The sequence below is a fragment of the Symsagittifera roscoffensis genome, chromosome 2 (assembly GCF_963678635.1).
Source record: "Symsagittifera roscoffensis chromosome 2, txSymRosc1.1, whole genome shotgun sequence".
Taxonomy (NCBI): Eukaryota; Metazoa; Xenacoelomorpha; order Acoela; family Convolutidae; genus Symsagittifera; species Symsagittifera roscoffensis.
In genome coordinates, this window is record NC_087063.1 from 31,400,069 (window position 1) to 31,415,866 (window position 15,798).

The following is a 15,798-nucleotide window of genomic DNA, read 5'->3' on the forward strand; positions in this document are numbered from 1 at the left end:
AAATCAATTTGGTCGACCTAAAAAAAAGTCGTCAAAATTTTTGAAAAGTTTTTGAAAATCCGCCCCCCCCCTCGAGAAAATCCTAGATCCGCCACTGGATTCAGTGCTGGAATAGATGGTCGAAATCTAATATTCCTTCAAAAAGCAGTTGCATCAGAAATCACCATTTTCACAATATTTATTGTCACGCGGCATCAAGCGTGACAATATCACGCGGCGTCAAGCGTGGTGTATCACATTAAAGCCATGACTCGGATTCTGGGAAAAAAAAATTCACAATTTTTCTCCGAGTCGAGAATGCTCTGTCAGAACTTTTTTTGCAATTTAGACTCAAATTTCGTGAAAAGCAGATGAAATTTATTCAGAAAACAGCATATGAACGTCTAAATCAAGTTTTCTTACAAATATATAAAAGTTAACGAACTTGCTTTATTATGGAACCTCACCGACTTCACGCCTCCTTCTTTTTTGGTCTAGAAGTAACCCGTTTGCCTCGGCACCATAAGTTTCTGGGCTCAAGTTCCGGTCGATTCTGGTATTTTATAATTTTCTATGAAATTGAATTTTTTTCCGTGAAAAGTTCAATTGTGGAACTTTTGTTTGTCAAGTTGCGTTTTGCCGGTTTAAGTGTCACATCTGGTTTAAGTGTCACATCTGTTTAAGTTTCTATGAAATTGAATTTTTTTCCGTGAAAAGTTGAATTGTGGAACTTTTTTTTGTCAAGTTGCGTTTTGCCGGTTTAAGTGTCACATCTGCCGGTTTAAGTGTCCAGGAAGCTGTAACTGAAAAAAATTTGAATACAATTTTGAATAAGAGAGTTTTAGCTAGGCAGATACCTGTGCAATCAAAGGGTAATCAAAAAAACTTCTGTAAACGTTAGAATTAGAAAACTTTTCAATTTTGTTCTAAATTACTACCCAGATTTTGTAACTAAGATTCAGAGCTGCACACAATATCAATTACAAATCTTCAACCATGAGTTTTTGGACAATTTTATTCTAGGAAATTATCAACTGTTTAAACTCATTTTTGAGTAGAATTAGTATTTAAAAAGAAAGATTTGCTGTCAAGGGTAGGTATACTGCTGAAATTTTCCCCTTTTTTCGCTTCAAATTTTTTTTTCTTCTTTAAATCATTAAATCTTTTTTTTTTGATTTCTTGAATAACTATCGATATTTAAAAATAACAGAAGTCATAGCAGGATCAGAGGCGCCTGAAAACGGGCTGCATAGTTCCACGGCGTTCTCGCAAGTGATTTCGTTTGTTTGTAAATGTAGTAACTTTTACAATGAATGGAATGTAATTTGCAAACAATTTATTATTATATTATTACATCTTTTTGACATTTGAGTTTTTCTTTTTATTGTATACTTTTTTCATTGTAACTGCAACTGTGTTGTTTGCTTACTTCTGTAATTTGCAAATTTACTAACCCTGACTTAGTATACTTTCCTTCTTTTTCTGAAAAATTTTGTTCAATAAACCTGAATACTTTTGGCTTATGTTTTTTTGCACTAGTGAAGTTTTTTGTGCTGTGTGAATTGCTTCAATTGCTCGAAGTTTTCTTATGCAACAATTATTAAGTAATTTTTTTTGCTCAATAGGCGTCAACCTAATTTTTGATTAAAAAAACTACTGCATTTTTTGTTTTATCATCTCACTTTGAGAATAATTTTTTGAAAAATTTTGAGATATTTTTATGTTCGAAATTGTCAAAGACAATTGTTTTTTTTTCGGTTATTTTGCTTATTGATGATTAAATTACAGTTTTTTTGGTCTTTTTTTTGTTCATTGATTGGTCAAACTTGCGGCCGAATAAAATGTACTGATTTTCATACAGTCTGGTTTATTGTTATTCATCGTCAATTTTTCTTGAATTTCGAACTTGAACTTGAATTTCGAATTTTGAACCGATGAATCATGAATCTCAATATATCAGAACTTAATTTTATCATGAAAAAAACAGGAAAAATGCTTAGAAAATGTCATATAAAGAAAGGTTTTTGCTGCACAGAGAATTCAAAAAATAGTATCGAAGGACTCACTCAATACTATTTTTTGAATTCTCTGTACAACAAAAGCCTTTAATTATATGACATTTTCCAGTTTTTTTTCCTGTTTTTCCGCAATTGAAATTCAAGTGACCAAAAGTTCAGCAAAAATGTGGAATTTTGCAGAGCTTTTGGTCACTTGAATTTCAATTGCGGAAGTACACTTGTCACTTGCAACTTACAAATGCAGCGAACAACTTTAGAGTTTGTTTTTCCACCTCATTATGTTTGAAATCATCCAAATGTACATATTTTGTCCTCATTAAAAGCTGATTGAGAAAAGGAAAACACTCGCTTTCTATGACATTTTTTTGAAAAATTTATTTAGGGTCTCGAAGATTGGCGTCGTACCATGATCATAGCAGTACAGCAGGTCTTCAGCAAAGAGCTGGGCCATCTATACGCCGAAAAAGTTCTGCTAGGCGCTCTTCTGCCATGCGGAGGTGTGGAGCAGTGGAACGACATGATTAAGTTCGATGAAAAACTGCAGGCTATGGAGAAGAGTCTCTGGGATTCAATGGAGATGTTGCGTGCTGCTGACCGAGCGTCGCTAGCAGCCGAAAATGCTGTGTTGAAGCAACACATGCGTGATATGGAATGTGCGCCGTAAGAAAATTGATGAAATACGCCAATAATTAAAAAACGCAACATTTAAGATCAACATGATAATTTTAAAGACACCACTTTCCAGGGGCGGATTTAGGGAAGGGGGGGGGGGGCGGATGCCCCCTTCTCAGGGATTCGACCCCCTGCCGACCCAAAGGGTCCCCCCTTTGGTACTTTTTAAGAAATCCACTTTTGGCCGACCGACCCTAAAATTTTTCTAAAGGCGCCTTTGGCGCCAATATTTACTAATTTTGAGGGGGAGCGCGGGCCAAAAAAACGCGATTTTTTTGTCAAATTTTTTCAAAAAGTGCCCAAAAACGGCTTTTTTTGACTGTTTTTTCAAAAGTTTGCCTGCGGCGCAGAAAATTTAGCCAAAATAGGGGCAAAACAGTGCTTTGGGAGAGCTCGAAAAATCAATTTGGTCGACCTAAAAAAAAAAAAAGGTCGTCAAAATTTTGGAAAATTTTTTTGAAAATCCGCCCCCCCCCTCGAGAAAATCTTAGATCCGCCCCTGCCACTTTCTGAAGCTTTTTTCTCTGGATCCGTTCGACTGAATTGGTTAAGAATTTAATAACGCAAAACTAAGGCTTCGTTTTTTTTTTTCAGATGCGGCCCTGTGAGTATATCTCTAAATACTAAACCTGTCGCCCTTTATAGCAACTAATATGCAATCTTACGAAATAGTTTGATCAAAACTCCTTCTTTTTGCCGACGAGCATTGCAAATTGGAGCCAATTTTCGGATATTTCTTTTGCCAAAATTTTATTTAAAATTTTATTAAGATCTGACGAAAATTTGATTTAACATGAGGAAACACCTTTGATCTCGTACTGAGGTTTATTCTACCCAGAATGTGGCTAGCTGCAGTCCCTGCTGTGGGGGTGGAGCAGGGGGAGTTGGTGGGCTGGAGAGTGGCATGCACAATATGCACCAGGAGGAGGCGGAGCGACTGAGGGGGGAGCTGTGTCGGGCGAGGGAGAGCAGAGACACATTCGAGAGGGAACTGCACCACTTCAAAGCTAGTCAGTTGATTGGTCTATTTACTCTGATTATTATTCCTATATTTGAATAATTATTGTTTCGACAATGAAGTGAGAAGGAAGTTCATGTCAGAGTGTTTTTTTTCTCTACTTGTTTCCATGCAAAATCAGTTACCACAAATACAGATGAGACGGGGTTAAGTGATTTATCATATCAAGCTCCAGTTATGGTTCGAGCGATGTAAAGAAATTTTCGGCCACGTGCAGAGTTCAAAAACCCCAGTCATGATTCGAGCCCCAGTCATGATAATATTTAAGTGCCAGTCTTGATTCCAGCGATAAAACCTTTCGCCATCCTGCATAGTCCAAGGTTTAGTAGAAGAACCAAACTTTCAATGTCGACTTGCTCAAAAAATCTTTTAATAATGATGAACGATCTCAATAACAATCTAGAAAAATTATAACCAAAACTTGAAAATGCTTGTTTTTGTTTGCTCAGCTTTGCTGATTAAATGAATCTGAAAGAAACATCAATTTGATTTTTTTAGTTTTTGTTATCATTTTCCCAGGAAAAAAGTATATTTAGCCATGAATAAATAGATTAGCATACCAGCTGTTCAACTCAGAGAATCAATGTTGCGGCCATGGTTAAAAATTATATGCAATTTTTTTAAATTGTTTTTCTGGGCTGGTCGATGTTGCCTCGCCCTCAAGCAAAAAGTAACAATCATGGTGGGGAGATTTAGCTCTCATCATTCTGTAAAAAACTGTATTCAATTGCAGTCATTTCTAATGTATTATTTTATTTTTAGTCCAGATCTTGGAGTTACAAAAAAGAAGCACAGCAACCGGCAATTGTTTTTTCTTGCCATCATTCATTTGGCAAATACTTTTGTTCTCAACGAAGATTTTAAACACATACATAATAATTTATAAATAGGTTTGTACATTTTAAGAGTCGATAAGCGTAGTTCAGATTCTTATAATAAGTCTGGATAATTTTTTGTCTGATTGAAAGTTTTTTCAGGCTCAAATTTAATTTTTACGCGCTTTGATTTTTGGTTTAAATTTGAGTTCAGATCATTTGCTTAGTTAAAAATAGAGAAAGTTCCACTATCGAAAAGCAAAAGTCTAAAGGTGACAAAACGTGATTAAAAGTCGGTGAACATATTGTGATGTTCCCTAAATCTTATCTGAAAACTGAACTAATAATACAGTTGAATTAATAGTTAAGTTAAATAAGTAAGTATGGATTATTGAATAGAAGGTAACTATAACCTTTCAATAGCTAACAAAGAGTGAGTCCTGGTTTTAGCACCACCAAGCTGTTAGATCAAAGACATGGTTGGCAGGTCTCTAATTCGCATTAACCAAATGATCTCTAACATGATGCTAACATGATGCATAGTTCATTTTTTACGTCCTCTATCCTAGGTGGTCAACTCACTACCACCACACATATTTCCGCCTCTTATATAGGTCGCGATGATTTTTTTTTGTTTTTTTTTTCAGGAGAAGCCTTGAAATTTTTTCAGGCTCATTTATACTTTGTGATTTATACAAAGTTGTTTGACTTGTGATTTCTTTTTAAATTCAGTTTATTTATTTTATTAAAGCAAACTAAACTCCAGTATTAAGCAGCCTAATTGTAAAGCGCACAAAAACCGTTCTAGATCGACTTCTATTTTTGAAAAGAGAATTTGATTTCAGACTAAACAGCGAAATAAAATTTTTACTTATCGATCTGGGATAATGAACGCGCAATACATTGAATTGTTATAGCAGGTGTAAGCGGGGAAGTAAATCGTTTTATAAGCATTGCATTAAATCGCTTAGATACACGACCTTAACCTTTTTGTTCTTTACACAACGTGTGGGGAGATGAAATGAAGAACAATTTTTTGTTCCGACTTTCGATACGAAAGTAACGGAATGTTTGTGCTCGGGGTGGGTTTTTTTTTCTTCAGACAAATTTCGACTTTTCAACTAGCCATTTTTGACGGAATTTTTTTATATCATTCGAAAGGTATTGTTGTCCTGAGCTCAAATTTGAAAACATATTTCACCTGTGATCGATTCTCGTAAAATTACGGGGATTTAAAGATTGCCATTTTGGCCAATTTGGGACAATTAACGGGCGATATATTTCGCGCCATTAAAGCGTAAACGGAGAGTTAATCCATCATAGAAATCGTTCCAAATTGGTCAAAAGAAGCTTATTTTCCATAATTGGTTTGTTACAAGGAGCGAAATCTATCCTATCCCTTTGTACTTTATGTGGCGTGTGGGGGGATGATTTTCATCAAAATTTCAAATTTTAGAATTTTTTTTTTCATTTTGTTTTATTTCATTGAATTTTTTAATGTTATTACTACTCCATAAACCTTAAAAGGCAGTCGGAACATTCAGGGCTTCGCCCTGATACGAGCAGTCTTGTTTTCTTTTCGATTACTTTACCTTTTTTTTCAACAAAAATTTTTCAAAAGGCCTGTTTTGACGTTTCGAAAGGGGAATTTAGTTTTCAAATTTCACAGAAAAACAAATTTAATTTATTGATTCTGTGTTCTCAAATTGGGTTCGTTTTATCAAAAATTGCTTGTTAAAAACTGGCAAAATTCAAAAAACTTTAAGGCATCTATGACGGAACCACAAAAGCATCCATAAGTTTCTGCTACAGAATCCTTCTTTGAAAAAATATTTCAAAAAAAGGGACTGTTTTTTTTGTTTATTTGCATTTTTGTTGCCTTTGCCTTTGTTCTTAATGTTCTAAGGCATTGTTTCTGCAATCCAAAGAAAAAGTTTTTCCTGTATTTTGTCATTTTTGTTGTGGACTTCGTGGACAACTGCGTTTGGCTGTAGATGCATGTTTCCCGAAATATCTGGGTTTTGCATTTTCCTTCCCCTAAATGGTGATTTCTCTATAGCGCTGCTCTATTCCCGAGTTCATTGACGTTTCTTGGTGTTCGCATTTGTCCCTGAAACTCAAAGTAACTATGGTTGAATAAAGGTCACTAAAATCAGCTTTGTACCTAGACTCCTCTTAATTGCTTGCTAAATGTTCAAAAAAGACCGCTCGGATCAGAGCAAACCCCTGAATGATTTGTCTGCCCATTAACTATTCTCGATTTTTTTGCTATTCTCGATTTTTAGACGATAATATCAAAGTTTAATTGTTGAAACTTGAGCCATCTATGAAATTAATAAGACTAATTAGCGTGCTTTTTTTCAATTTGAAAAATTAATTAGTGCTCTTTAGTTCGCGACGCATGAATAATTCGCGTCACTTTTTCAACATCAAGTTATTAAAAGAGCAGGTTAACTAGACTCGTCGCAGAGCGACCGTAGAGATTGGCTTGAGACTATATTGGTGTGGGAAATTGGCGGGCCCACAAAGATACGGATTGATTCGCCTAAAAAAACAAATAATTTGAAAAATTTTCCGAGTAGAAAAACCCAACCCGAGCGTATATAGTAGTAAAACCCAACCCGAGCGCGAAAAATACTATGTCATTTGTTGGCATTAGACTTCAAAGCACTTGCAAAAAATAGTAGAGTTCTGTACAAAATTACGAATTCCAAAGGCTATTCTATGTGATTCAGCTTGCTACCAAATTGCCAAGTTTCGCGTGGTAATTGTTCCCACTTACAAAAAAAACATGGGGTATTTGGCTGGTTTTTTGATCCGACATGAGAAGAAAATGTGGATTATTTATACAACGTGTGGGGAGATGAAATGAAGAACAAGTTTTTATCCCATGGGTTTATGATTATTATGATTATTGCTCCGACTTTCGATACGAAAGTAACGGAATGTTTGTGCTCGGGGTGGGTTTTTTTTTCTTCAGACAAATTTCGACTTTTCAACTAGCCATTTTTGACGGAATTTTTTTATATCATTCGAAAGGTATTGTTGTCCTGAGCTCAAATTTGAAAACATATTTCACCTGTGATCGTTTCTCGTAAAATTACGGGGGTTTAAAGATTGCCATTTTGGCCAATTTGGGACAATTAACGGGCGAAATATTTCGCGCCATTAAAGCGTAAACAGAGAGTTAATCCATCATAGAAATCGTTCCAAATTGGTCAAAAGAAGCTTATTTTTCATAATTGGTTTGTTACAAGGAGCGAAATCTATCCCTTTGTACTTTATGTGGCGTGTGGGGGGATGATTTTCATCAAAAATTTCAATTTTTAGAATTTTTTTTTTTTCATTTTGTTTTATTTCATTGAATTTTTTAATGTTATTACTACTCCATAAACCTTAAAAGGCAGTCGGAACATTCAGGGCTTCGCCCTGATACGAGCAGTCTTGTTTTCTTTTCGATTACTTATCTTTTTTTTCAACAAAAATTTTTCAATAGGCCTGTTTTGACGTTTCGAAAGGGGAATTTAGTTTTCAAATTTCACAGAAATACAAATTTAATTTATTGATTCTGTGTTCTCAAATTGGGTTCGTTTTATCAAAAAGTGCTTGTTAAAAACTGGCAAAATTCAAAAAACTTTAAGGCATCTATGACGGAACCACAAAAGCATCCATAAGTTTCTGCTACAGAATCCTTCTTTGAAAAAATATTTCAAAAAAAGGGACTGTTTTTTTTTGTTTATTTGCATTTTTGTTGCCTTTGCCTTTGTTCTTAATGTTCTAAGGCATTGTTTCTGCAATCCAAAGAAAAAATTTTTCCTGTATTTTGTCATTTTTGTTGTGGACTTCGTGGACAACTGCGTTTGGCTGTAGATGCATGTTTCCCGAAATATCTGGGTTTTGCATTTTCCTTCCCCTAAATGGTGATTTCTCTATAGCGCTGCTCTATTCCCGAGTTCATTGACGTTTCTTGGTGTTCGCATTTGTCCCTGAAACTCAAAGTAACTATGGCTGAATAAAGGTCACTAAAATCAGCTTTGTACCTAGACTCCTCTTAATTGCTTGCTAAATGTTCAAAAAAGACCGCTCGGATCAGAGCAAAACCCTGAATGATTTGTCTGCCCATTAACTATTCTCGATTTTTTTGCTATTCTCGATTTTTAGACGATAATATCAAAGTTTAATTGTTGAAACTTGAGCCATCTATGAAATTAATAAGACTAATTAGCGTGCTTTTTTTTCAATTTGAAAAATTAATTAGTGCTCTTTAGTTCGCGACGCATGAATAATTCGCGTCACTTTTTCAACATCAAGTTATTAAAAGAGCAGGTTAACTAGACTCGTCGCAGAGCGACCGTAGAGATTGGCTTGAGACTATATTGGTGTGGGAAATTGGCGGGCCCACAAAGATACGGATTGATTCGCCTAAAAAAACAAATAATTTGAAAAATTGTCCGAGTAGAAAAACCCAACCCGAGCGTATATAGTAATAAAACCCCCAACCCGAGCGCGAAAAATACTATGTCATTTGTTGGCATTAGACTTCAAAGCACTTGCAAAAAATAGTAGAGTTCTGTACAAAATTACGAATTCCAAAGGCTATTCTATGTGATTCAGCTTGCTACCAAATTGCCAAGCTTCGCGTGGTAATTGTTCCCACTTACAAAAAAAACATGGGGTATTTGGCTGGTTTTTTGATCCGACATGTGAAGAAAATGTGGATTATTTAGGCCTATGATTGTTTTTTGTTCAGTCAATGTTCAATTTTTAACAAAGCATTTTTGATAAATTTGCTTATATAGCATCTGAAACATGTTGTTGACTTGAACTCAAATATAAAATTTTCTTAAGATCATTTTTCGTAAGATTATGGGGGCTTGAATATTGCTAATGTGCCCGAACTGGGACAATGAAAGTACGTTATAATGAGTTCTTATAACAGGGGTAAGCGGGAAAAAAATCGCTTCAGTGGATTTAATCGTTAAAATACAATACACTAATCCTTTGTTAGCTTACATAGCATGTGGGGGAGGGGGATAAAATGAAAAAATATATATATAAAATGAACTTTTTTCTCTTTTCGATGGTTTCGGCAGTCTTTTCTTATCTTGTACCTGCATTATAATCAACACATCCAAAACTATAAACTGGAGAGCCAACTACCATGCTGCTCTGGTCCTGTTTTCAGAGGCAGAAGATGAGATCAACCACCTGAAGCTGGAAGTGGATTCATTTGGATCTGAGAATGAGAGACTTCACAAAGAGCTGCACTCTTTGCAGAACCAACTGTGCAAGGCAGAGGACAAGATACACGAGCTGGAACACAGACTCAAGGACGCACTTCAGATCATATCACGTTAGACATTCACCACCTCATTGAAGTTGTGATTTAGCGGGTGGTTTTTACCAAGTGATGAAGTATTGGAGTCGCATAATTTGAAGACCAAGTATCACGCCACGATTCTTACAAGTTTATGTACGTCGATCGAAAGTGTTTGAATTCAAATAATAGATCGTACAGTTAACTCCATGTTAAATCTCGTGAGTCTAGATATCGTCGCGTGACCGTTTTGAGGTATAGCCCAAGAAGTCTATGAAAAAACCGCCTGAAGTTCTGTACAAATTTCCATGGAGCCCTGAACAAAATTGGAGCTGTTTTCATGCGGTACTTATTGATAATTTTTTTTCTGATTTAAACTTGAGGTTTTGGTTTTCGTTTCAGAATTCGAGGGCAATAACTATGAAGTAAGATGATTTCTTGACTATCTGCTTATACTTCGATTTCTAAGTTTCTCGGGATATTACGCTATTCAGTGAGACTTTGCCTGGAATAAAAAACCTGATCGAATTCATCACTTTTAGACCATGAAAACAGCATTTATTTTCTCAGATTTTGGTCTATTTTGGTACAGTTTAATTAAAGTAGAGTTTTGCTAATTATTTCACATATTTAGGAGCAGATTGCGGCACTGCAAGCGGAAGTGCACGCTCTCAAGGCGACATTGGAGAACCTCTCGTTTGGCATGTCAGTCCTAGAGAACGAAAGAGACGAGTTGTTGGCGGCATTGAGATCTCGCGATGGAATCAAGGAGGAACTGGAGCATGAGGTCAGACAACTCGCACTAGTATTTCAATAAATGAGGGCATTTTGCTAACAAGAATAGCCGATTGCTCTCCAAATAGCACCAAAATTCTGATAACAGTTATTATTTCTCGGCAAACTAAAAAAAAACATTTTCTAGTTTTTTGTTGTTCTTTTGCCGGGAAACTGGCGGAACGGACATGAATAAGCTGTACGCACTAATTGTCAATAATTGAAACAATTTAAATGAATAATTTACTTAATTTTTACTTAATATTTAAGCCTGCTGACTTGGTGAGCAAGTGAAAATGAAATGGGGCTATTCTGATCAGCAAAATTTTTCAGATGTCGTTTTCTTGAACCCAAATTATTTTCGGACAATTTTTATACAGTCCAAATCATGACTGAAAATGCTTCAATATTTTATTTCAGTTGCGCTTCTACGACAACATAGTCTGGTATCTGATTTAGAAAATTATACGCAGCGAAAAAACCCGAAATATAAGGCTCACTTTCGCTTGAAATGCAAGATGTACAAAACTTATCCAACATCAATTGTCCAAAACATCGGTGGTTTTTTTTTTCAAAAAAACTCCTAGATAAAACTTACGAAAAAATATGCCGTCAGTTTTTTTAAGCAAGCAGCGTTTAGTTTTGGGAAAACTTCAAATAATACCCCATCGAAGTAGCATATTATTACAATTTCTGTATAAATTATTGAAATAAATGCTTTTTTTAAAACAATTTTGGCGATCAAAATCATAGCTGTCAGCAAAAATTGTTCATACCCCTATGACAATATTGTCTACCGTGAGTTCATATTCAAAATATTTTACCTGAAATCCTATTTGGTAAAGTTTTGGGCTTTTAAATTAGAGGCGCCTGAAAACGGGATGCAACTTGCCATGGCATTTTTGCAATAATGTTTCTTTTTGATGAAAAAATTTTAAATTTTACAGCCAATTGCCTACAGTTTATTATATAATATTATGATCGTTTGACCATAATCTTGGACTAATTTATGCGCGCTCTTATTATTTTATCTATGATGCTGGAGAAATTAGAAATATTGTTCAGGATGGCAAATTATCTCGAACTAAAAATCATTTCAAGTTGCACCGAGGCAAGTTTTTGGGAATGGAAAAGACCAGCAAAGTCAAAATTTTAAAATTGATAGTTAATCAAACTTTCTTACCAAAGAAATACGAGACCAGTTGAGCGGCATTCAAAACTTTCAAATCTGTCCAAGCTTAGTATGTTTCTTTTATTTCCTCACATTCCAGACTGAGTTTTTATGATTCGCCAGGCTCTTTTTTGCAACTCAAGGACGTTTTTTGCGACTAAAAATTTATCGTAGTACCTAAAAACTGTCAAACTCTCGTCCTCAAACACTGTCGTCGCCATCGCAGCGGATCGCATATACGATCTGACGATCTCAAAATGAACGCTTTACCAATATGCTAAGTGCCCAAGATCCTAAGTGAACTCTACTTATTACTACCTTCGGTTTCGTTTTTGATAGGGTTTAATTAAAAAAATAATTTTTAGTTTTCGTCAATTAAAAACCAAATACTAGCCACTTATTGCAAACAATCTGAAAAACAACCAAAGAAAAGCATTAAATCAATTATTGCTCTTTATTTAAACTTTTTTTTGCAAAACAAATTGATATCTTCGAGATCAGGTACTTCAAATTACCGCACCAAACCGAGTTTCCAACTTTCGAAGCAAAAATTTCTGGAAATTTGTAAATAAATAATGACATATATTGTAAAAAAAACTACTTTGTTTGCTCTCCTGTTTTTTTATAAGAGAGTCAAAGCTTTTTTAGAATATATTTGTCAAATTGTATTTTTTAAAATCAAAATTTGAGTTAATTTTTTTCCGCCCAAAGTTTAATTTCACGTTCTGTCCTCAGGTGTTCTGTCTGGAGAGTAGGATACGTGAAATGGACTTTGAAGAAGTGAAGAGGTTGAACGGGGTCATCCAAGACATGCAGTGTCAATTGCACAAGAAAGAGGAAGAGTAAGTTGATCAAAACTTCAAAAAACATTTAAAATGATATAAAATCAACCCTGTGAGATGATTTTAAAATAATTCAATATCCAGTGAAGAAACAACATTTTGCGAAGCGGTCAGTTTACCTACACACACTATCGGAGAATTTTAATTGAATTCTTTTTTGGCGTGCCTGAGTAAAAATCCAAATTTCAAGACGAGATATGTTTGGTTGATTAGTTTCACGGCTAGTCTAAAGAAATTAAACCCCATTATAGACAAATATGATCTGCTTCTTGATAATTTTTCCAAAAACACTTCGCTCCAAAATTGAATTTCTGTGGCAGGCGGTGAAATAAATGGGCAAAGAAGACCAAGTATTCTCCAGAGTCAGAATAAGTATCTATGTGATTTGAACAAACTCTTTAGACTGGGCTGCATCAAGCGTGACCAGGAGTGTTGTGTGCGGGAGAACCGGAACATGTGCATGCAGCTACAGGACACCCAGCAGTGTCTGAGGGACTGCGAGAGGGAGTTAGATGAAACGAAGAGAGAGATAGACAGACTCAAGTGCAATCTGCAGAAGCTGCAGGACACCGAATGCTGTCTCAAGTCCAGTAAGCATGCATTTTAACGCGTGTGGTATCTTTTTGATATGTTTTGTTTTTTATGACGGTTTTTGATAAATCTATTTAAGCAGGTCAGCTTCAATGTATACAAGCTGTGTTCTGTAACCTATTAAAAAAGTAACTAGAGGTTATTAATTTAACTTTTTAATAGTTTTTCCGTCGTCTTTCTTTTTTCAGACGTGATCGAACTGCAGAAGAGAATTGACCAATCAGTGGACGAGAACCTCACTCTGAATGCGATAGTGGGATCCCAGCAGGCAGTCACAGAAGAGGCACACAAGACTGCCAAGAGACTGCAACACCAACTGACCCAACAGATAGAGAGACTGAGGATGGATCTAGACATAGGAGAGAGGAACCGACACTTCCTGACTGAAAGGATCAAGGCGCTTGAGGTATCTACATTTCTTGAAGACCTCATTAAGCTATCTTGCAGACCTCATTGAAGACCTATCTTTTTATTATTATTCAATGCATATATAATTCAATGCTGTTTGAGGGTCATCGCAATTTGAAGTCATCTTCTTTCACTGCTTTGAAAAATGTATATTGACTTTGTTACTACTCTCAATTTATAGATAGTTTGAAAAAAATCTTTTATCGTTTTGCGGTGCATTTTGCCATTCGTGTTGAACGATGTTTTTCAGGGGTTTGCCTGCAATTAAAGGCTCCAAAATACACAAAATTTTGCCCGTTTTGAAGTGCAAGTGTTAAGATAATTATACAATTAATCTATTTTTCAGGCTGAAAACGAAGCTCTGAAAGTTGAGGTGCGAATGAATCGAATCTACGGCAACAACCAGTTTTGCAACAACTGTCGGCAACAAGATGACGACAACTGACATCATCGTAACCGAATCACGGAGCAAAAAAAAACAAATACCGAGATTGCGAACTTATTATTTAGGTCGTAAGCTGGTTCAAATTTTCTATTGTAAATAAAATAGTTTAGTAAGGCTGTTTTTATTGTAAAAGCAGTTCAAAGTGTATAATAATGTAAATGGTCAAACTAAGTGGGTAGTAAATTCTGTTTATGGTCAATATTGAATAGAAGCTGAAAACTGTCGGTGTAGAATTGTAATTCAGAAGTAATTATCAAAAGAAGAGTATCAAAGAATGACTGAAAATTTGTAGCAAGAGTGCATTCATTAGTTCAAAAAAATATCAAACACGCTGAACTCTTCGGTGTTTTAAAAAAGTATTTTCTTAAGAAGGAAAAAGAATTTCTAAATTTTCTGACGCAATGCTGCAATCTAAGGCAAATGAATGCAAGGGTGGCTCCCAGTCATTTCCGCCCCATTCACTTCCGCTCCAGTCGTTTCCGCCCCAAAAGCAGCCATTTCCGGAAATGGCTGCTTTTGGGGCGGAAATGTCTGGTCACGGCAAGGGTTTCAAAGAATGAGATAATAATGCGTAAATAACCCAATTCCTAAAAAAACATGAGTCTGGAAACCACTTAGCGGTAGATTGGAGAGTATCAAAAAATTTCAGACCTGGTTGATTTTTAAATATAATTCAAAAACAAATTCAATAAGTTCAAAAGTACTAGCTCACTTTAAGTTTAAAAAATCAAAAATTTATGATTTGTTACTGCGACGGGTCCGGCGCATTAATGAATCAGATAATATTCCCAAAATTTAAGGTGGATCCTGTTTTATTTTGACCTACCAAAAAAAATTTTGACGCTGAATCAACGTTGCCGCCAATTGTTTTATGAGATTTAAATAATTCATATCTAAAAAAAATCAGTTGTTTTCTTGCGTTTTTCTGCAGCACAAAGAAATCATCAATATTTTAAGCTTTCTGTGGCTATAGTTGCTCCGGATTGCTTTTTGCATTGACTGAGTTTTTGATTATGTCGTGAGGCGACCTTCGGTACCTCGTAAGTTATTTGTTCTTTTGCAGTCATACTGCAAAAGACACTAATTATATTAACCAAGGTCACTGTTAACCTCTTTTGTCAATACCACGCTGAGCGTGTTTTTCATTCTATATCTGTTATCACTACTGTTTGTTAGTAAATCTGATTCTACATATTCACATGATCTATCGGGATAAATTTCCTAAACCAAGACTATATCTGAAACTAAGCATCAAACTAACTCAAACTAACAAATTATATAACCTTAAAACAATTTACTTATTGTTCAGCAACCAAGTTTTCATTCTAAAACTCCGGCAAATCTCATGGCGCAGCCAGCAGTTCCTGTGAACGAAGACAGGAATGACTTGTTAGGCATTCCTCCCTATTGGGCGAAAGCCTCTATTAACCCACCATTCCTGTGGGAATCTTGGATCGGTCAATTTTTTTTGGCCGCTGGTCTGAAGGATAATATCAATCCTCATTATCTGTTAGTTGAACCCACCGAGGTCATCGACGAACTTCCTCCAAGACCGGAGTCAGTTGCTGAGGGCGAAGATGCTGGAGCAGCTAATGCCCGCAGACAGAGAGATCAAGCGGCGATCAGGAGAATTACCGAACTAAACGTGGAGAGGAGGAGAAAAGTCAGAATTGGTTCTATCATGAAGCCGAAGCTCGTATGAAGTCTCGTTTATTCTTTGCTCTGGGAAATGAAGGGAGGAGACGATT

The 15,798-nt window shown here is 35.7% G+C and overlaps 2 protein-coding genes across 2 annotated transcripts in view; both read left to right on the forward strand.

Annotated features, from left to right (window-relative positions):
* The window catches only part of LOC134840285 (T-complex protein 1 subunit gamma-like), a 301,273-nt gene that overhangs the window by 9,919 nt on the left and 275,556 nt on the right, over nucleotides 1–15,798 (forward strand). The gene's annotated exons all lie outside the window — the stretch shown is intronic.
* Nucleotides 3,627–13,213, forward strand: LOC134839797 (polyamine-modulated factor 1-binding protein 1-like). The gene is made up of 5 exons (XM_063855419.1): nucleotides 3,627–3,679; nucleotides 9,688–9,855; nucleotides 10,454–10,606; nucleotides 12,500–12,606; nucleotides 13,009–13,213. The coding sequence occupies exons 2-5, from the start codon at nucleotides 9,745–9,747 to the stop codon at nucleotides 13,211–13,213; spliced, it is 576 nt and encodes a 191-aa protein (XP_063711489.1). The 5' UTR covers nucleotides 3,627–3,679; nucleotides 9,688–9,744.